The 22,919-nt window shown below is 43.2% G+C and overlaps 1 protein-coding gene across 1 annotated transcript in view; it reads left to right on the top strand.

The window, feature by feature from the left end:
- gnat1 (guanine nucleotide binding protein (G protein), alpha transducing activity polypeptide 1) overlaps nucleotides 1-22,919 on the top strand; it is a 65,585-nt gene that overhangs the window by 23,687 nt on the left and 18,979 nt on the right. The window contains exons 2-4 of the mRNA XM_048606303.1: nucleotides 16,953-16,995; nucleotides 19,639-19,780; nucleotides 22,639-22,796. Coding sequence (XP_048462260.1) covers nucleotides 16,953-16,995; nucleotides 19,639-19,780; nucleotides 22,639-22,796 — 343 coding nt within the window. The remainder of the gene's footprint in view (nucleotides 1-16,952; nucleotides 16,996-19,638; nucleotides 19,781-22,638; nucleotides 22,797-22,919) is intronic.

Below are 22,919 nucleotides of genomic sequence, written 5' to 3' on the forward strand. Positions count from 1 at the left end.
GTTGTCACTGGGATAGGGGATATGGTGGTCACTGATAAGGCCAGCATTTGTTTCCCATTCCCTTATTGCTATCAGGAGGTCTGTTGTGTCAACCATATTGCAGTGGGTCTGGAGTCTAAATTATTCTGGACCATTTAAGTATGGTAGACTTTTACAATTAACAACGGTTACATGGTCACCATCATACCAGCCATTTTAACTCCAAATTTCAATGAATTCAAATTTCATTATCAAACGCATGTTACCAGACCAATAGCCTGAAGCTCTAGACTACTAGTCCTGTGACATTAATTCTATGCCATATTCTCCCCAGATCTATCAAATTTTTAAAAATATATTAAAGAACTTTGCTGGAACAGAGCACTGATTGGTATACCCCAGCCTTCCCGTGCTCATAAAATCATAGAGGTCTACAGCATGGAAACAGGCCCTTCGGCCCACCTTGCCCAGATCGCCAAGTTTCACATTTAATCTAGTCCCATTTTCCTGTGTTTGGTCCATATCCCTCCATACTTATCCCATCCATGCACCTATCTGAATGTTTCTTAAATGACAAAATTATACTCACTTACACCACTACCTCTGATCATAGTATTATTTGAATTAGATCATAGAATCCCTACAGTGTGGAAACAGGCCCTTCAGCCCAACAAGTCCACACCGACCCTCAGAGCATCCCACCCAGACCCATCCCCCTAATCTACACATCCCTGGACACTATGGGCAATTTAACATGGCCAATCCACCCAGCCTGCACATCTTTGGACTGTGGGAGGAAACCAGAGCACCCGGAGGAAACCAATGCAGACACAGGGCGAAGGTACAAACTCCACACAGACAGTCATCTGAGGTTGGAATCAAACCTGGGTCCCTGGCGCTGTGAGGCAGCAGTGCTAACCACTGAGCCACCATGCCATCCTAACTACTGTGCTCTGGCAACCCATTCCAGACACTCACCACCCTCTGTGTGTAAAAATTGCCCCTCTGGACCCTTTTGTATGTCTCCCCTTTCACCTTAAACCTATGCCCTCTAGTTTTAGACTCCTCTACCCTGGGGAAAAGCTTTTGGCTACCTACCTTATGTATGCCTCTGACAATTCTGTTTGGTAAACTGCTACATAACAACAATGTGGTGTAGGCAATTGGTTAGCTGAGTCCACAGTTTCTGATAAGACCAATACTGTTTCACTTTAGGTAATGAGATTGAAATAATGAGAAGGAAACCCCTTAGAAGAACAAGAGAGGCAGGTGGAGGGGAACATCACCAACTGCTAGTTCCTCTCCAAGCCACACACCATTCTGCCTTGGAACTATAGCACTGGGATCAGAATTCTAGAACTCTTCTTAACATCTCTGCAGCAGTTCAAGAAGGCAGCTCATCGTCACCTTCTTAAGAGAACTTAGAGATGGGCAATAAATGTCTGCCTAGCAGCGAAGCCTTCAGCCTGTGCACATTTTAAAGGAAGAATGATGGAATGGAAAGGTGGATTAGAGCCAAAACTGATAAAGAAAGACAATAAAGGGAGGGAAAGAGACATTGATTAAAGAGTGTGAAAGAAAAAGCAAAAGAAACTAAAATGTTTTGAATTTTTAAAACTTAAAATTCTTTCAGAAAGACCTGGGGGAATGAGAGTCCAATTTCAAAAGCTCCCTTTCCATGATAGATAAGTTGACTGGAATGGCAGGAGCTGTAATTTCCTCACTGAAATGATACTTGCGCTGTTCGAAATGGAGCAAATTATTAAGCAAGTTATGGCAATCGACAAGTCACAGGGATCTCTGCTTTGACATAAGTTGTTGAATGATTGATGCATTTATAATGACTGGGGTTATTAAGATTGCTGCTAAATGTGCCGGGGAATCTGGATTTTATTTTTAACGCTAAGAATCAGGAATGAAGCCTGGATGAAATAAGCCTTCATTCTTCCCTGTACTGGAGCGCATTTTTCAGCTCTTTATACCTCACAGCGTATAAAGCAGATTGACCCAAATTGAAACATCAGAGCCCAGATATTACAATATCTAAACAACTTTTACATTTCTCTATTGCTCACTTCACTGCTTTAAGTCCAATAATCATTTCTGTCAAGCAGAGTGCATCTGTAATGTGAATTTCTTTCTCTACAGGTAGGAATCTTTATTAAAGACCAATCATGCCATTAAAATAATAATTACCAGGCAATTACAGAGCTTGGCAGCTTTCAAGAGTGTCTCAATGCAAATACTTGAAGGGGGTTCATTTTCTTCTATTCGTTTACCTCATCAATATGCTTCACATTTATTTCTCGCACAGTCTACCTCCCACAGATTTCTGAGAAACGCATCAATTATATCAAATGCTACAAGTAATCTCTTCCACATGAAGTGAAGAATTTCAATATTCAGCTTGGCTCTGCCTCTAACTCTTGCACGCGTTTCTGAAAATAACTATCAGCCATGATTTTCCTTGGTTAATCTACACTAACAAAGAGAAAAGGCATGAAATTATTTTGGGCGTGGAAGCACTGTTAATGGTTAAGGAATGACCAGGTTCCCAATCGTTGATGGATTGCAAGAGTGTGGGGGCAAATATGGCACAAATGCAGGTTTTGGAGTATCTCGGATTGGGCATAAAACAACCTTGTTGGCCAACTATTCACAAAATTTCATAGGTGGCAGTGAATCCTATGGTTAAGAAAAATGAGATGCCCTGGTTAATGGCTAGTGTGCAGCAAAATTCATGGGTTTCACTCACCTGATGCTATCCTGCTGACCAAGTTTTTGGGAAGAAGTTGACCCGAACGGCTTGTTTCCATGCTGTAAGCCTCTATGATTCTTTGACTTTAAGAAAGTCCAAAGCATTTTCGCCATCCACTCATTTTGGCTTTACGTACAAAAGACTTTGATCAAGGCAATGTGGGGGAGAGGATGATCTTGACTGCTGGCACAGGGAGCCAGTATCACCCCATTGCCTCCTTTCGGGGACAATGTCAAATGAAGTGCTTCTCGGGCACTCGGTTCTACAACACTGGGCCTTCCCTAAGATCAAGGACCCCGAGGGAGCAGAAATCCCAACACCCAGAAGCTGCCAGCCATTCTTCACCTTCATGGGGAGAGGCTCAGGAGCAGCTAGAGGGCCAGGCAACAGATTAGTGAGGGCGGTTTGTGTGAAAGGGAGTCAAGGTCGGTCATGAGTCTAGGTGAGGAGGTTGTGGGGCAGGGGTCTACTGTAAGAAACAGTAGGGAGGTGTCTTTCAGTAGACACCCCCTTTCCTGAAGGAAAGACCCTCACGTTTTGAAGCCATTTTGATATCTCAATCTCCTGCAAGATCATCATCTCCTGATACAGGAGAATCCACTATTACAATAACATCTTTTTAGAGAGAAATAGTAAAAGTCTTCCCATGCCAAAATTATTTTCTAACAAACAGGACGCTGCTGGTTGATAATTCTCCAGGAAGTACTTACAAATAGAAGGCCATTTGGCCCCTCAAGTCTGTTCCATCATTCAATCTGATACTAACTGGTTTGTATTTTAATTCTATCTATCTGTCTTAGTTATTCTTTATATTATATTATCTTCCTTATACTATACCTTGATGCTGTTGCCTAAGAAAATTCTCAGTACCCAAATTTTCAACGAACCAAGTTGAAGTGATTTTGTTTGTAATGGCGATGGGAGAGTTGTAGATTTCTACTATCTTTTGTGTGAAGAATATTTTCTGATATCATGCCACCCTCTCTTAAATGCCGTGGCTCTTATTTGAATGTTATGACACTTGCACCGGACACTACACCTTTCTCAACCAGTTTCTCTCTATCCCTGTCAACTCCCCTGCTCACCACAAGACCCTCAATTCGGTCACTACTTAATTTTCAATGTTTTGGAAAACAGAAGTCCTAATCTATGTGATCTTTCCCCAAAATATTTTTAACCCTGGTTTCTGCACTGCAGCCCCTCCAGGGTTAAAATATGTGCCAACAACTGGATTTCATTTGTATTTATTGCAAACTAAAGGCGTTCACTAGATTGTTGCTAAATTGTCAGACTGCTCATCCAAAAATCAGTATTGGATGAGCGGAGGTTCACTCCAATTAAATATTTGGAAGACCAAAGCCATTGTTTTCTGGCCCACTCCAAACTCTGTTCCCTAGTAACCACCAACTCCACCCCACTTCCTGAGAAATGTCTGAGTTTACCTCGATCTGTTCACAACCTTGGCCTCACCTTTCACCCTCCCAGCCTCATTGCCCTGCAATTACGAATACTATCTATTTCCTATTATCAGGTCACCTGACTTTGCCCATCTCAGCTCATCTGCTTTTGACACCTTCACTTTATGTTTTTGTTACTCCCAGTTTCAGCTATTCCAAGATACATTCTGCTCTCCCACGTTCTACCCTCCATAAACTTTAGGCCCTCCAAACTTTTGCTGCCATGCGAGAACTCACAGTAAACCCTGTTCCCTTGAATCCCTTTGCACCCTGACATGTGTTGGCTACTGGTCAAGTAATGCCGGGATTTTAAAACTCTTGCTATTTCCAATTCCCTCTAGCCTCACTTCACTGCAATCTCCTCCAGCCATATTTTCAAGATATCTGTGCTCCTCTAATTCTGGCCTCAAGCGCGTCCACAACAGTGATCGCTCCACGCTTGATGGCCGTGTCTTCAGTTGCCTGGGCCCCAAGCTCTGCCACATTCCCTCGAAACTTAACTGGCTTTGCTCCTTGACACATTCCTTAAAATTGACCTCTTTGACCAGGTTTTTAGTCGTCTGAGCTCATGTCACAGCTTGGTGTTCCTGTGAAGGATATTTCATTATGGTGAAGGTGCTATATAAATGCAAGTTGTTAAACGTACAAACATTAAGCTTTTCACTTTTCGGCTAAATGAGTTGGTAAGGCAGCTGGGAGAAGGAGACGTGAGCACAGAGAATTGTTAAATTATTGTATGTGAAACAAAGCTTCAGTATCTCAGGTGGAACTGTTGTCAAGCTGCGACAGAGATAACTGAGCATCTTGTTGCTGAACCAGCTTCCATTGTACCTGGTTATCAAGATGTACAATGGAACAAATAGCTGCAATATTTAATTACAGATCTAATCACTAATTGTCTTCTAACAATGCTTACACATTGTTCTCAGCTTATTAGAGCAGTAGTTTCATTCAAACATGACTGTAAACAGATGAGCGTAGTAGAGTGGCTGGGAGCATTATGCCATGTATTAACGTGTGATAAAAAGGTCTTGCAATTATAAAGGTAAAGTCACCATAGTCCCACTGTCTCATTAGAGAGAGCAAGAGATGTGGGCACTTTAACCCAAGGGTCACCACACCTATACAAGGGGTAAGGTTGAGATGACATAACCTGCAGGAAGACCTCAGCCAATAGGGGGATTGAACCCACACAGTTGGCATCATTCTACATTATGAACTAGTTATCCAGTCAATTGAGCTAATGACATCCAGCTTGCAAGTATAGCATGCCTTTCAGCACCTTGGGACACACCAAAGCACTTTACAGGCCTGTAAACACTTCCAAAGTGTAGTGACCATTGTAATGTAAGGGCATATAGCAGCCAATTTGCAAGTACTCCCGAACATCAAAGACATTAACAAACAGTTTATTTCAGAATATTTATTGATAAATGAATATTGGCTAGGACACCAGGAGAACTCAGTTTGCTTTCTGTCAGATAAGTGCAGAAGAGGCCCTTGGTTTAACTTTTCAACCAAGAGCTGAAGCCTTTGACCGTGCAACACGTCATCAGCGTTAGATAATGTGCTCAAAGTCCTGGCAGGTTCAGAGGCAAGACAGGTGACAACTGAGGTGGGGTTGATAATTAAACATGCTAACAGTGCCATCACGAGGGAAGAAATCTTCCACATTAAACTGCTGTTGTGCCTTTTCTTCCAAACAGACTGTTCCATCTGGACATCTATACAATCCGGAAGCTATTGTGGTGATCCATAGTACATCTTGCTTTGGCCCATTATTGCTTTCACTGTAGCTCCTCAGTCTATTCCCAAGGAGCAGCCTATTTCTAGTTTACAGAAACATGCATCATAGAACGTCATGTGACCCCACCCAGTATGCTGATGGAGGACTTACTCAATAGAACATAGAACATAGAACAGTACAGCGCAGTACAGGCCCTTCGGCCCACGATGTTGTGCCGAACTTTTACCCTAATCTTAAGGTCTATCTAACCTCCACCCCTACCTTATACTATCATCCATATGCCTATCTAATAGCCGCTTAAATGCCCCAAATGAGGCCGACTCCACTACCCTCTCCAGCAATGCATTCCTAGAAGTGGATGCTGCCTGGATTAGAGGATATGAGCTATCAGGAGAGGCTGGAGAAATTAGCATTGTTTTCTCTGGAGCAGTGCGGGCTGAGGGAGACCTGATGGAAGTTTATAAAATTATGGGAGGTATAGATAGGGTTGATGGTCAGAACCTTCTTCCAAGAGTTGAAATATCGAATATGAGAGGTCATGTATTTAAAGTAAGTGGGGGAAAGATCAAAGGAGCTTTGAGGGGCAAGTTTTTTACACAGATAAGTGATTGAATCCTGGAACACTCTGCCATGGTTACTGGAGGAGGCAGTTACCATAAGAGTGTTTCAATGCTTTTAGATAAGACAATGAATGAGCAAGGAATAGAGGGATATGGACCAAGGGCAGGCAAAAGGGATTCGGTTAATTTGGCATCTTGTTTGGGACAACATCATGGGCCAAAGGAATTGTTCCTGTGCTGTTCTATGTATTAAATGTATCTATCTCATTCTAAAAAATGAAACATGCAAAGCTCTGACCCACTACCACTGAAATGACAATTTCAATCAACCTGCATAGATGTGTTTGTCATATATCAATTGGGATTAGAACCCGTGTCTTCTAGGGGTAAGGTTGAGATGCTACCACTGCATCACAAGAGCCCTAGGTGGCCAGGAAGGTTGGCTAGAGGCAGAGATTCAGCCATGATCTAATTAAAAGTGGGGGCAGGCTTGAGGGGTCAACTGTCCTTCTCCTGCACTTACTCAAGTAACTGGTCTTTTCCCATAGCCCCCATAATGTTTCCTTGTCAAACATTGATATGTCCTTTTTTCTGCATATAAACTGATGTTTTCCCAGCCACCATCAGTTCTGAGGAAGGGTCACCGGACCCGAAACATTAACTCTGTTTTCTCCTTCACAGATGCTGCCAGACCTACTGAGTTTTTCCCAGCAACTTTGATTTTGTTCCTGATCTACAGCATCCACAGTTCTTTTGGTTTTTATAGATATGTCCTGATCCATCTGCTCAGAGATGTTCTTACACACCTCTAGAGCAAGTGCAACGTGAACCCAGGCCTCCTAGCTCAAAGGCAGGGACACTAACACTACGCCACAAGAGCTCTCTTTCCAAGTACATGTCCATTTTTAAAGTTACTGAAGAATCTGTTCCTACCTTTCCTTTTCAGCAAATGCATTTATGAATAAGCTGATCAGAATTTCCACCTAAGATTTTCATTTGCAACGAGACATTTCAGAGGGGCTTGTGAAATATTTGCTGCCTTCGCTGTTCAGGGATGACACATTGGCACCTTTAAGTCTGCAGAACGTATGCAGCACCCCTCTAATAAAGCAAATATCTTCCTCCAATTGCTTGTAATTGTACCTATTTCTTTTATATGCATCTGGAAGCAATCCGAGAGGAGAATAATATTCACAAGGATGATTATTTAGCAGCAAGCCCCAACAAAGGAGCTGACTTCTTGCTCACAGAGTAGCTAATTGTGTGAAATTTAAACCATCTAGTAATGTTACAGTATCTCAAGCACTCTGCTGTCATTATTCCAATTGCATTGCATACCCTTCCCTTTTAAAAGGATCATTCTCAATTTCAGGTCAACTTTGTAACTTCTAAAGTAATTCAACTAATATGTGTCTATAACTTAATTCTTCAAGCAAGACCATCAATAATCAGTTTTAGTTTTTTTTTCGATAAAGTCTAAAGGGGTTTGGTTTGGTCTTAATGAAAAGTGAACACCACAAGTGGAAATGCTCAGTCTAAATTTAATTATTTTGGAATAAAGAAATGGTTTGAGCAATCAGCTGAAAAACAACTAGCTTTCAAATACCAGCCACCTTTTTCTTTATTTTTCACCTTCTTCTGTTCAAGCTCCGTGCTGCTGTGGAGATTCACTATCGAGCAAAACAGCGCAGAACTGTCATCCTTTAGGTGTAAATTGCGCAGTAAAAAAATGAGAAAATGTATTTACATAAGCACCTTTCATAATCTTTAACAACATCCCAAAATATTTTATAGGCTTAGAAGTGAGATTACTTTTGTAAGGAACATAATCTTCACAAAGTGGGACTAACAGAAACAGGAATAACTTTTTTAGTGAGGATATTTAGTGACCAGACGTCTTGTGCTTCTTTTCAGAATTGTGTCTTCCGATATGAAAGGATAGATTGGGCCTTGATTTAACACTTCATCCAATAGTGCCCTGCTTTTTAAAAATTCATTCATATGGGGGTCGCTGGCTGGCCCAGCATTTATTGCCCATCCTAGTTGCCCTTGAGAAGATGGTGGTAAGTTTCTTGAAGTGCTATAGTCTAGTTGGCGTAGATAGACCCGCAACACCGTCTGTGAAGGAGTTCAGGAATTTTGTCCCAGTGACATTAAAGGTACAATGGTATATTTTCAAGTCTGAATGGTAAAGTGGCTTTGGGGGTTGAGGTGGGGTTTTTGCAAGTGGTGGTGTCCCCACATATCTGCTGCACTTGGCCATTGTGACATTATATTACAGGGATAAGAATGTGGAATTGTTCCTATGAACTTTTGCTGTAAAGATTACATTGACTGGCTTCAGTGTAAATTGTAATGATAGCATGGGTCCACTGTATTAATCATTAATTCACTTAAGTGAAATCAGATGCTGTAAATTATTCAGGGACGATATGCCATCAGTTGTTATTTAGCCTGTTTTTCTGTTCCTAAAATAACTGTTGCAGGCTGAACAGGGTTATAATGGAAAATTAGATTAACTGATTGCATTCAGTTTAGGATTGTCCGTGTCCTAATTTGAGTGCTGATTAAGGCTAATCACAGAAAAGTTGATGAGCTTGCACAAACATGTAGGATTGGGCTGGAATTAGTAAATGGGATTACAATGTGCCTTTAGAAGTGTTAATATTCTGCAATGTTAGTCCCTTAAACAGAGAAAACAAGGGAATTTCTTCATTTTTGCTTCAGGCAAAATAAGCCATGTTTGCAAAGGTCAAGGATTAGGCATACTATATTGGGAAATGTCTTCCACGATACAGACTCTGACATCCTCTAATAAGAACTTGCTGGCTGTTGGGCACAGGGGTGTGAGGGGAAGCTGTTACAAATAAATACCATTTCACTTCACTCGGGCTCTGCAGTGTAGCATCATATGATGAAGTTTCCAGAAAAGGTTCCCACACTGACCGAACAAAAGAGACAGCAGAGAATAGTGGAAGGGAAGGGCAAATGGAAAATTTCCTGGAATCGAGCAGTCAATGTATGGAGCAGCCTCACCCTCAATAATAACAGAGGTCTGATCCTTTTAGGTCTGGGCAACGGAACACTCACAATCAATATTTCACAAAGGTGTTCCTCTTCAGGAAGTAGCCAGGAGCAAATTAAACTGAGCCATTGAAAAGCATTACAAAACAATTAAGTCATCTCTTCATTTTGTTTTTGGAAAAGGAACAAAGTCAACTCTGAGTTCCAGTGAAAACGTAGAGTTAACTCCTTCAGAAGTACATGTGGGCAGAAATTAAAATATAATTCATGTGGCATGAGTACAGTTGGAAGGAACTGATTCATTTTAACTGGTTGGAGCTGTCCCCTTTTAAGGATTTGCAGAGACCCCCCCAAGTTATTAATTAAGTATTTCTCTGCTGTTCTGTTACTGAATTATGTAGGACATACATAGATGTCCATCGAAACATAAAGCAGGTGTGAAGAATGGTATAACAATTGGTTTCACATTACTTCCACCTATGCTCTTAGTTTTGGACACTCATTTACAGATCTGCTTCATTGTTCACTCATGTGATGTGGGTGGCGCTGGCTGGCCAGTATTTCTTAGAATCATAGAATCCCTACAGTGTGGAAGCAGGCCATTCAGGCCATCGAGTCCACACCAACCCTCCGAAGAGCATCCCACCCAGATGGGCGGCATGGTGGCTCAGTGGTTAGCACTGCTGCCTCACAGCACCAGGGACCCGGGTCCGATGCCACCCTTGGGTGACTGTGTGGAGTTTGCACATTCTCCCTGTGTCTGCGTGGGTTTCCTCCAGGTGCTCCGGTTTCCTCCCACAGTCCAAAGATGTGCAGGCTAGGTGGAATGGCCATGCTAAATTTCCCACAGGGTGTGTAGATTAGGTAGGTTATAGGGGTCTGGGTGGGATGCTCTGACGATCAATGTGGACTTGTTGGGCCAAAGGGCCTGTTTCCACACTGTGTGGATTCTATGATCTATGATCACTCCCCTACCCTATCTCTGCATTTCCCATGGCCAATCCACCTAACCTGCACATCTTTGGAATGTGGGAGGAAACTGGAGCACCTGGAAGAAACCACACAGACACGGGGAGAATGTGCAAACTCCACACAATTGCCTGAGGGTGAAATCAAGCTCAGTGCCTTGCACTGTGAGGCAGCAGTGCCAACAACTGAGCTACCATGCTGCCCATCATTTACTGCCTGACCCAACTGGCTCCTCTATGTTTTAGAGAAAACACCATCTAAATAATAACGGTACCAACAGTGCAACTAGTTCATATTCCTGATGGAAGAATTGATGGGGAAGGCATTTCTGTCAGAAGAATTGACAGAGAAGGCACAGAATATTCCAGAAGACACATAATCTGGCTGTAATTTCCAGAGGCTAAATTCTATTTATTTATATAAGTGGGACTTGTATTTATTAGGACAGCATATCATTAGAATATTGCTTTATTTGGGATTAGTTAGTAGTAAGAAGGGATTTATTCAGTTTATTAATAGTTTAGTTAATTTGTTCATTGTTTACAGTTAGATAAATAAATTGTTACTTGTTGATTTTAAAGTGAGTGTCAGGGATTTATTTTATTTAACTACTAGACGTTGCTGAAAGGCAGGTTACACCACTTTTTGCACTCCTTTTATAGATTATGAGGTGAGGTTCTCCTCTTTGGTTGCTTCAGTTTTACTTCTCAGAGGGGGGGTCAACCTCCGCTTTATAACACAACCACATTGCTATGAGTCTGGAGTCACATGTAGGCCAGACCAGTCAAGGATGGCTCCCTAAAGCACATTATTGAACCTGGCAGTACAACAATTAACAATGTTTTCACAGTCATTTCAGAATTTTATTGAAAAATCTGTTGTGGTGCTATTCAAGCCCAGGTCCTCAGGACTTTTCTTGAATCTCTGGATTAATAGTTGTTGCCATTGCCTCCCCATATCTAAACAGATCGATCAAGTAAGCTTCTAACACACTGGGATTCCCTCTCGTTAACTCAATTCCTGTGCTGAGTGGCAAGTTCTCTTAGTGTGACATCTGATAGGATCTGGGTAAGGCAAAACTCTATGGAGTTTTGGTAAAAAAAAATCCTTTTCTTTCTTCTTGCAGGCATTACAAAATATTTGTTGCCTTACTGAGCTCAGATAGAAAGGACAGGGAGAGCAGCATGCGATCACTCTGTAGAGAGTTCATCGAGTTTATTTCAGAACCTAGCTGTAAATGCTGTTTACATCAGATGGTCAGTAATAGTCTAACAGTAGAGACTGACCATTACATTCCTGAGGTCTCTCTCGGCCTTATTGATTCAATGGCTTTTTTTTAAACAACATTTCCATTTGTTTTGATGAATATTAAACCTGATTATGGCTGAGCTATCTCAGTGGAATGATGCTTCCATTGGCACACAGCATCATAGTCAAACACTCTTAATTCTGGAGTAGACACTTAACCCCAGGAGAACAGTAACAGGGCGACAGAGTCAACCATTCATTCTGGGGAGCAGTAGCCCTGAACTTGAGAAAGGGTGCCACAAGAGACGGCACAGTGACTCAGTGGTTAACAGTGCTGCCTCACAGTGCCAGGTGCCTGGGTTCGATTCCACTCTTGGGTGACTGTCTGTGTTGAGTTTACGTATTTGTTCTGTGTCTGTTTTGCTTTCCTCCAGGTGCTTCAGTTTCCTCCCACAGTTCAAAGATGTGCAGGTTAGGTGGATTGACCATGGTAAATTGCCCATTAGTGTCTGAGAATGTGTAGGCTGTGGATTAGCCATAGGAAATGCAGGTTTATGGGGATAGCGTGGGTGGGATGCTCTTCAGAGCGTCAGTGTGGACTTGATGGGCTGAATGGCCTGCTTCCACACTGGAGAGATCCTATGAAATGAGGACACACCAGAGTGACATGTTCCTTTCTCCGGAGAGACTTGAGTCACAAATGGTTCACTTACTGGTTTGTTTATTTCACAATAATGTGGCAAACTAGTTTATTAACTATCATTTAATTGGGTAAACCTTTGTCACCAAGTCCAGAAGGTTGTGTTTTCAAATCCTGCTCCATAGACATGACCACAACATCCTGGGCGAGTCGAGGGAGTACTGCATAGTTGGTGGTGGATCAGGAATTAAAGCTGATTTTATTCACAGGAAATCCACCGCTCACACGCTCACATACATACACACACTCACACACACACGCACACTCTCACTGTCAAACACACACTCACACACACCATAACAAACCAGTTTCAGGCAAGAGACTTTCTTTCAATCATTTTAATCCTCCGTTAGACATTTGAACCCAGACCCTTATTTTAAAGCGGCAATGCGGAATGTGGAGGGTGGTAGAGAGAGAGAGAAAGAGAGAGAGAGAAGAGATCCAATTTACAGTAATCAGCGTTGAGTTAATCCTCTTCCAGTGAAACCTTGTCATTTCTATGATGGTATACCATTATTTCAGGAGACACAGTGTCCAACTGAGCTGGCTGAAGAGTGTCATTGGTTGGCAGAAGGGTGGAATGATGAAAGCAGTGGGTTTGGATCCAGCAATAGTGACAGGCTGATTAACGCTAAGCCAGCCCACCCTCGGAAGGGGCAATGCTTCAGTCTTTCCTTGAGTGACATCAGCCTCCTTAACGTCCCAGCCTTCCTTTGAGCCAAAGGCTGGTGTAAGGTGTACAAGAGAAACACAGGATGTTTTGGTCTCATTATTTCACCCAGCTGTCATCAGGGTGCTCAAAGAGTAGGAGATGGAGCTGGGCATTAACAGATGACATTCTGACACTCCCTACCTTACCCCCCCCACCTCTCTCCATTGCCTTTAAACACCCCAGCAGTTTTCAATGTCCCTTTAATTAAAGGGGCGTGAGCCTGCCTTTTGGTGAGAGAATGGCCAATATGCTGCAGTTTGCAGCCAATAATTTGCCAGCAGCAAGTGTCACTGTGCCAAAGGCTGGATAAGAGATGTGGGAAAACAAAAGCAAAACGGAAACAAACAGATGGATATTCATTGGTTTCTGTCCCATGCACCTTCCCGCAGAAGGGATAGAGGGTCAGCAAGATTCCACTTGAACAGCCAGCTATGATGCTTGACATGTGCAACTAGAACTTTGGAAGCGACGCACTCAAATGTCGAGCAGCAGGCCATGTTGGTAAAAACCCAGCACTTTTGCCTCGCAGCATCAGTTACCAGAGCAACAAGAATACTTCAGAACGTGTCAGACGACAATTACTGGGAGTCAAACACGTATCAATTTTTAATGTACTTCGAGCCGTTCAGCAAGAAAACTATATAGAGACAGAGAAAACAGGGGCAGGAGTAGGCCATTCAGCCCTTTGAGCCTGCTGTACCATACTATATGACCATCCAACTCAGCACCCTGTTCCTGCTTTCACCCCTTTGACTCCTTTAGCCCTCAGCATGATAAGAATTCCACAGGCTCACCACTTTGTGCATGAAGAGATTTCTCCTCATCAACACTGCTAAACGGCCTACCCTGTATCCTGAGCCCATGATCCCTGGTGCTGGATTCCCCAGTCATCGGAAATATCCTTTGAATCTGCGCCGGTTAAAGGCAACTAACTAACTTTTCTAATCTAACTTTCCAGCACTTGGACCATAACCTTGTGTGCCTTGACATTGCAAGTGTGCAGCTAAGTACTTCTTAAATGTTCCCCACCAGCACTACAGGCATTGAGTTCCAGATTCACACCAGCCTCTGGGTGAAAACACTTTACCTCACATCCCCTCCAAACCCTTTACCTTAAATCTATGCTCCCAAGCCATTGATCCCTCCACCAAGGGGATGGAGAAAGGATTGAAGATAGCTAGAGAAGAAGCAAGATGATGCCAATGTCCCCATGAAGACTGTTGTGGTAATGAAAGAACAACCTTAATCCAACCACTATGCAACACCATTGCAACACCGTAATTGCAACACCACTATGTGGATGAACTGTAATACAATATTGACCCTGGGTTTTCCACGAGTACCGTGATTGCAGACCTGAAACTTGTGCACCCCTGTCTATTTTGTGAATGTGCTCACGGAACTCTCAGACGTGGTTTTCCCGTCTCAGGGCTTCACAATGCAGAACCATTTCATGTGACCAGATCAGTGGGGTTTCTCTGCTTCATTGGCCCCTGGGAGTCTCAGACGTAACTTAGAATCTCATAGAATCAAAGAATCATAGAATCCCTACAGTGTGGAAACAGGCCCTTCGGCCCAACAAGTCCACACTGAACCTCAGAACATCCCACCCAGACTCATCCCCCTATAACCCACCTAATCTACACATCCCTATGGGCAATTTAGCATGGCCAATCCTCCTAACCTGCACATCTTTGGACTGTGGGAGGAAACCAGAGCACCCGGAGGAAACCCACACAGACACAGGGAGAATGTGCAAACTCCACACAGACAGTCGCCCAAGGCTGAGAATCAAACCCGGGTCCCTGGAGCTGTGAGGCGGCAGTGCTAACCACTGAGCCCCAAGTACCCCAAACGGACTGGGCATCTTGGCATGTTACAGCCAACTCACTGCACAATGATGGCACCCCATTGAGAGGGCATCAACCACACCTAGAACAAATGGGATGCCCACCCCTTTGAACTGGAATAACCTACATAAGAATAGTCATTGGCCTCCAACAAGCAACTCTTTGTAAAAAAATCGAAAGATCTGCGGATGCTGTAAGTCAGAAACAAAAACAGAAGTTGCTGGAAAAGCTCAGCAGTATCTGTGAAGTGAAATCAGAGTTAACATTCCAGGTCTGGTGATCCTTTCTCATCTCTTCACAGATGCTGCCATAACTGCTGAGCTTCTCCAGCAACTTCTGTTTTCAAAGCAACTCTTTGTGTTAAACTTCGCTTAAGCCTGAAATGCCATTTAAACGTAAGCATTATTTGTTACCGGTGAGATGACAAGAGGCTGGACCACAGAAAATCCAGTACTTTGTATTCTTAAAAAAGAGTCTTATTTTCTAACAGTTTATGTTTTGAAATATAAATTGTTATATCACATGAACATGGGGGTGTTTGGAAGAAATGTCTGACAGAAGCTATAGCATTGAAGAGATAATTTGCCATAATATTGGTGCTTGCATCTGATGGTGTTTCCAAAAGAAGTGAAAGGTGAATCTCTCAATACAACAGCCAGCACTCTGAAAATAATGTCTTCCGGGAAGATTTCTAACGTTTTCGCCACTATTGCTGCACTAATTTTCCTAGTGTTGAGAATGTTTTCTGGTGGAGAGGGCAGACAGGCAACTGGAGCCAAGCTTTCTGCCAAAGACATCCCAGGACCAGTTGCCAGGAGAGGTACAAGAGTGGGCAGGTTTGGTGCTGGGCTTTATTTTTAATTCTTGAAGCTCTGGGTTGAGATTTAAGGAAAAGACACCACAGTCCCATAGGTCTGCTATCTGATTAGAGAGAGATGACTTGGTGGTGGTTTAACCCTGAGGGTCACTATGCGTCAGGGGGGATAAAGGTTAAGAATTCAGGACTGTCATGGTGACCTCGGTCAGTACAGGAATTGAACCCACACTGTTGGTGTTACTCTACATTGTAAACCAGCCATCCGATCAAGCTGTATCGTCCAGCTGTCCAGTCAATATCCAAACAGGCACTATGCATGCAGCAACCGAAATGCTGATAAAGACTGCTAAGAACACAAAACTGATGCACTTTTGAGGTGGTTTCGCTCTTGTGTTTAGCACATGCACCACTTTGTTTCTATAAAGCATTTTGAAGTCCCCTTGCGGTAGAATATAGCCATTGCCCAAATGATTGCCTCTGTTCAGTAAAAGTTGCTTGTGCAATATCAAGAAACATCCCTGAATGGGTAAAAACTGCAGGTATGTGGGAAAGGCCCATGGAGAGGGAATAGTCACATTGCTTTTACAGAGAAGGGATGGCATGGTAGCTAAATATTACTGCCTCACAATGCTAGGGACCTGGGTTCAATTCCAGCATCGGGTGACTGTGCAAACTGCACACAGACATTCTCCCTGTGTCTGTGTGGGTTTCCTCCCACGGTCCAAAGATATGCGGGTTTGGGGGATTGGCCATGGTAAATTGTACATAGTGTCCAGGGATGTGCAGGTTGGGTGGATCGGCCATGGGAGATTCAGGGTTACAGGGATTGGGTGGGATGCTCTTCAGAGGGTCAGTGTGGACTTAGTTGCAGCCAAATGGCCAGCTTCCACACTGCAGGGATTCTATGAGAACTGATATAGACTGGATGGGTTAGTTAGCACATTTTTTGCTCTGTTATGGTTCCAATTTGCCTATATTTAATCAGCTGTTTATGGTTCCATAACCACTGAAAATCTTACATCTTGTCTACCACAGGCTTACATATCTTTAATTACTTCTATCACTCTGGAACTTATTGTTGTGCAAAAATAGCTCTTTATTTCCTTGCTAATCATGCCTCCTCTCTTCCAGGTGCTGGAGAATCTGGCAAGAGCACTATTGTCAAGCAGATGAAGTAGGTCACCTTCTATTTCTTTTGGAAGAATGTTATTCTTAAATTGCCAGTTGCTGAAGACTACACTTAGCATGGCAGTGCCCAGTGCCAGTTTGCCAGTCACGACATAAATGCTGGCGTCACTGGGCAATGCACAGGAAGAAACTGGATGCTTTGACTTTGCGATTCAGATTTAGTCAGATCTTCAAATATATAGTTTGTATCAAATTATTACTGTTTCTTTACCTTGGCCGTCATTCCTCCCTTTTGGACTTCCTCTCTCTGTCTTTGTGACTCGGTGTTGTGGCAATTAATTGGTGCAGGCCATTGCAATTCTATCAGTATCTGAGGGCCAATGTAAGTGGGTGAATGGTCACTGTCCAATTGTAGATGGCAAGCACATTCCTGCGGGGGCACTCCAACCCTAACAGATTAGTAAGAGGTTCATCAACTGATTCACAGAATGAAACAGTTTCTTATGAGGAAATGTGGAGCAGCATGGGCCTGTATCTATTGGAATTTGGAAGAATGGGAGGTGATTCTATCAAAATATGTTCTCTGCCCCAGACTGCAGTGGAGGCTGGGTCATTGAATTTATTTAAACCTGAGTTGGGGAGATTTTTGACTAAAAGGGGAGTCAAGAGAACAGAAGGGAGTGTGGCGTTGAGGCAACACTCTGGTCAGCTATGATTGTATGGGATGGAAGAGCTAGCTCAAGGAATTAAATAGCTTACTGCTGCTCCTAGTGACTTGGGAGACTTAGCCAAATTGGGAGCTGCTCACATAGGAAAGAGAGAGAGCCTGCCTCAAGATAAATAGGACCTCCAAACACTTTTTAACAGAAATGAAATTTATACCGGGCACAGTGCCAGACTGCTAACTTGGAGGAGGTTCCCTCCTCAGTATCGTCAGTAGCCTTGGCTTCAATTATCAAATAATGTGGGTTATTTTAAAAACCCACCACAGGAGTCTGCTACCACAAGGCTGTGGCTATGCACAAGGTTTGATCACTGCTATTGGGTGGGGAAGGTTTGGGGGTGACTGCTTACAGGAAGTTTCTAGTTGGCATCTGCCAAGTGCCCTAAAGTGTCCTTATTGTTAAAGGATTCCTGTTTGTAGACCTTCTGTAGAAAGGGATTTTTAAATCAATATCTGGGTTTCCTCCTCTTCATTTGAAGGTTTGTACATTTCTCCCATGGAAGTTCTGTGGCGCAATGGGTAGCGTCCCAGCAGCTGAGACAGAGGCTCTGGGTTTGAGTTCCAATCTAGGGCTTTCTGGCCAAGGAAAGTGTATTCATTTTTTTCCCCTTTTATTCATTAACGGGGTGAGGGTGTCGCTGGCTAGGCAGCATTTATTGCCCATCCCTAATTGCCCATGGGCAGTTCAGAGTCAACCACATTGCTGTGGGTCTGGAGTCACATGTAAACTAGACCAGGTAAAGATGGCAGTTTCCTTCCCTAAACGACATTAGTGAACCAGATGGGTTTTTCCAACAACTGACAATGGATTCACAGTCATTAGACTCGTAATTCCAGATATTTATTGAATTCAAATTCCACCATCTGCCTTGGTGGGATTCGAATTTGGGTCTCCAGAACGTTATCTGGGTCTCCGGATTAACCATCCAATGATAATACCACTAGGCCATCACCTCCCACTGACATGGCCAAACAGGTGAGTATCAACCTGCAAATTGTGCCAACGTGCACCAAGGGCAGATGGAAGGAGTGGGAAAGAGTCCTGTCCAGCCATGTGATGGGAAAAGTATTGGAACATATCCCATTGTTATCCATAGCTCCGGACTGCACGATGCAATTACAAGTAAATGTGGACTCTCTGAGTGGTCGGTAACATGCACTACATTGCCTGTAGGGTTTCATCTCCTTGAAGCTAATCCTTTGCCTCCTGTTCTTTATTGGGTTCTCTCAGATACACTAAAGAGCAATGGAATCAACTGCTCTCCATTAATGTAGAATGATACAACACAGGAGGAGGCCATGCAGATCAATACGCATGTACCATATTACAAAATGAAAATTACATTTATCAAACTAATTCCATTTAACATGCAGCTATCAGAATGAAAAATGTTGAGTATATACTAACACAAAAACACAGACTTACAGGTATTCCCCACAGCAAAAGTCCTCCAGTGAGAGAGATGGTAGCATAGTGATAATATTGCTGGTCTGGTAACCCAGAGGACTAAAGCTTATTAACAGTGGTAACAAATCTACCAGATTGTCATAAAAACCCCATCAGGTTCACCAACAGTCTTCAGGGGAGGAAATTTGCCATTCCTAATTCTTCAGGGCTAATGTGACTCCAGACCCACAGCAATGTGTCTCTCTGAGATGGCTGAGCAAGCCATGAATACATTAAATATAACACAGTGAACTCAGCATTGCTAACGTAGCCCTATCCTTCCCTGGGCCACCTCTTAGCAAAAGTATACATACCTGCACAAACACAGGATTTGGATCTTTGATAGCAATAACTGTTGGCACAGATAACTTGAACCAGGCGAATCATGTTCCGATTTGAACCAGTTAAGTCCTGATGGTGTGGCAGTAAGACATATTGAATGCACAGTAACTCCGAAGTGGGTTATGCGCAAACGAGAAGAGCATTTTAAATATCTTGTGTGCTTCATTGCTTGACAGAATTATTCATCAAGATGGTTACTCCCGTGAGGAATGTCTTGAGTTCATCAGCATCATCTACAGTAACACCTTGCAATCCATGATGGCTATCGTCAAGGCAATGACCACACTGAACATCGGCTACGGAGACAGTGCCAGACAGGTCAGTGCGAACAGAAAACAGGTTACACCAGCACCACGTGCTATACAATGGCCACCATCATCACAGAATGTCACCAATTCCTGACCACATTGGCACTTTAAGACAGTTACATGACATTAGGTGTGTGTCATTCCAGTGCAAAGGTTACCTTCAGTCATTCTGTGTAATTGAATCAGCTTAGTCAATCAGATATATGGGCATGATACACAGTAACATTAACAACCACTGAGCCCAGATTATACGTGTAGGTTTGTGATATTGTAGCCTTTTAAATAATTAGTGTTGTACTCAAATTTCAAGATGTCTGACTCAACAAGAACCTAGCTCTTTGTGGTATATGTTAGGAGGACTAATGTGCAGAAAACAACAAACAGCATCAGAATCATAGAACAGCTACAGCAGAGAAGCAGCTGAATCAGCCCATCATGTCCATATCATCTCTTTAATAGGGTAACTCAGTATCTCCCTCATAGCCTTGCAACCCTGCAAAAATTTTATGCTCAGGTAATTATCTAATTCCCTTTTAAGGGCCACAATGAATCTGTCTGCATGACACTATCAGAAAAAGCATCCCATACCCATCTTGTGAAGGTTAAGCCTGTATCCATTGGAGTTTAGAAGAATAAACGGGTGATCTTAGTGAAACATATAAACCCCCAAGGGGATTGAAAGGATGGATGCTGGGAGGATGTTTCCACATATGTGAGAATCTAGAATTCAGAGGGTTGTTAGTCTGTGGAATTCTCTGTATCAGAGTTCTGGGTCATTGAATTTATACAAGACTCAGTTAAAGATATTTTTGATGGACAAAGGAGTCAAGGTGGGAGAAGATAGCAAAAGGAGTTGAGATCATAACTGGATCAGCCACAATCGTATTGAACGGCAGACCATACCATAGGGGCAGAATTAGGCCATTCTGCCCATCGAGTTTGCTCCACCATTCAACCATGATTGATATGTTTCTCAATCCCATTCTCCTGTCTTCTCCCTGTAACCTTTGACCCCTTACTAATCAAGAATCTATTTATCTCTGTCTTAAATACATTCAATGACTTGCCCTCCACAACATTCTGCAGCAATGAGTTCCATAGACTCACCACCCTCCGGCTGAAGAAATTCGTCCTTATCTCAGTTCTAAAGGGCCATACCTTCACTCTGAAGCGGATCCCGCGGATCCTAGTCTCTCCTACTACTACACCTACTCCACTGTATCCAGGCCTCTCAGTATTCTGAAAGTTTTAGTGAGATCCTCCATCATCCTTCTAAACTCCATCGAGTATAGACCCAGAGTCCTCAACCACTCCTCACATTCTGGTAAACCTCCTCTGGACTCCCTCCAACACCAGCATGTCCTTCCTTGGATACGGGACCCAAAACTGCTCACATTATTCCAAATGCGGTCTGACCAGAGCCTTATACAAACTCAACACTACATCCCTGCTCTTGTAATCTTTCCCTCTCGAAATGCATGCTAACATTGCATTTGCCTGCCTAACTGAAGAAGGGTCTAGGCCCGAAACGTCAGCTTTCCTGCTTCTCTGATGCTGCTTGGCCTGCTGTGTTCATCCAGCTCTACACCTTGTTACCTCAGATTCTCCAGCATCTGCAGTTCCTACTATCTCTGAAACAACCTAACTATTCTAATCTTGTTTTCCACACTTGGCTTTCAATTCTGGTCCTACCCTGGATTATAGATGTATAACTTCATTTAAACTGGCCATTGCGTTTAACTTCTTGATATAAGCTTGGACAAGAAACTCAAAATAACATGTACACAATGGTCAGTTAAGGTAGTGTGTTGGGGAGGTCGTCTTTCTCTCCTGTCCATTCTCTTATGAACCATTTAAAACCAAAGTGAGAGAGGGCTTTTCTCTACTTGCATTTCTAATTGAACATTAAATGTTGTACTCCAAAGAATGATCTTACAAAGAGCCAATGCACGCACAATAGCTGGAATGGCCTCCATCACCGCTGTGGTCTTCTGTGATTCTCTGATTTACAGCAACCCCCACAGACTGAAGTAGTGGAGGGAGAGGGTGGCTTGGGAAATCTTGCCTTCTCTATTAGGGGGTGCCCTACCTCAGCTTACCTCCTTACTTCCCCCCCACCCCCCAACAACATGTCTGAGGTGGGGAACTTGCTGCATAGGGGAGTGCTTGGTATTTGAGCTGCTTCTGTTGGTTCTGTTGAGCTCTGTTACTTGGTGCCTGTTGCAGCCAAACATACAAACAAGAAGATGATCAGATTTCAACCTCAGCTCTACATTGTATATCCTCAATAACCTTTCCTCCCTTTAGCAATCGGAAAATCGATCTCCCTCTGCCTTAAAAATATTTGAAGATTCTGCGTCCACTGCATACCGAGGAAGGGAATTTCAAAGATTCACAACCCTCAGAGAGAAAAAAAAGTTTCCTCGGACGTGCAGGTTAAGTAGATCGGCCCATGATAAATTGCCCATAGTGTCCGAGGATGTGCAGGTTAGGTGGATAGGCCATGGGAAATTGTCCATGGTGTCCAAGGATGTGCAGGTTAGGTGGATTGGCCATGTTAAATTGTCCATAGTGTCCAAGGATGTGCAGGCTGGGTGGATTAGTCATGGGAATACAGGATTATAGAGGATAGGGTAGGAAGGTGGGTCTGGGTCTTTGGAGGGTTGCTGTGGACTCAGTGGGCTGAATGACCTGCTTCCTGTAGAGATTCTATGATGCTTATCTCTGTTTTAAATGGGTGTCCCCTTAGTTTTAAAACTATGACTTTGCAAGTTCTTTAGCTGATCCTACATTTGCCTTTCGGTGGTCATGAACCGAGCTTATGGAAGAAACACGTAACTAATCCCTGTGGCTCTCACTCTCCTTCAGGATGATTCTCGCAAACTGATGCATCTGGCCGACACCATCGACGAGGGGACTATGCCAAAGGAGCTGTACGAAATTATCAGCCGTCTGTGGAAGGATTCAGGCATTCAGGCTTGCTTCGAGCGAGCCTCGGAGTACCAACTCAATGATTCTGCCGGCTAGTGAGTGGCGCTTTTGTATTCTGTCAGCTCTGCCATAGGTTAGTCTGAACAGGGGGTACAGGACAGAGGCAGCTGGCTGTGCATTTTAACATGACTCAAAGCCAGCCAAAATAAAACCACAGA

This window comes from Rhincodon typus, chromosome 16, assembly GCF_021869965.1.
Source record: "Rhincodon typus isolate 14 chromosome 16, sRhiTyp1.1, whole genome shotgun sequence".
NCBI classification, from domain to species: domain Eukaryota; kingdom Metazoa; phylum Chordata; class Chondrichthyes; order Orectolobiformes; family Rhincodontidae; genus Rhincodon; species Rhincodon typus.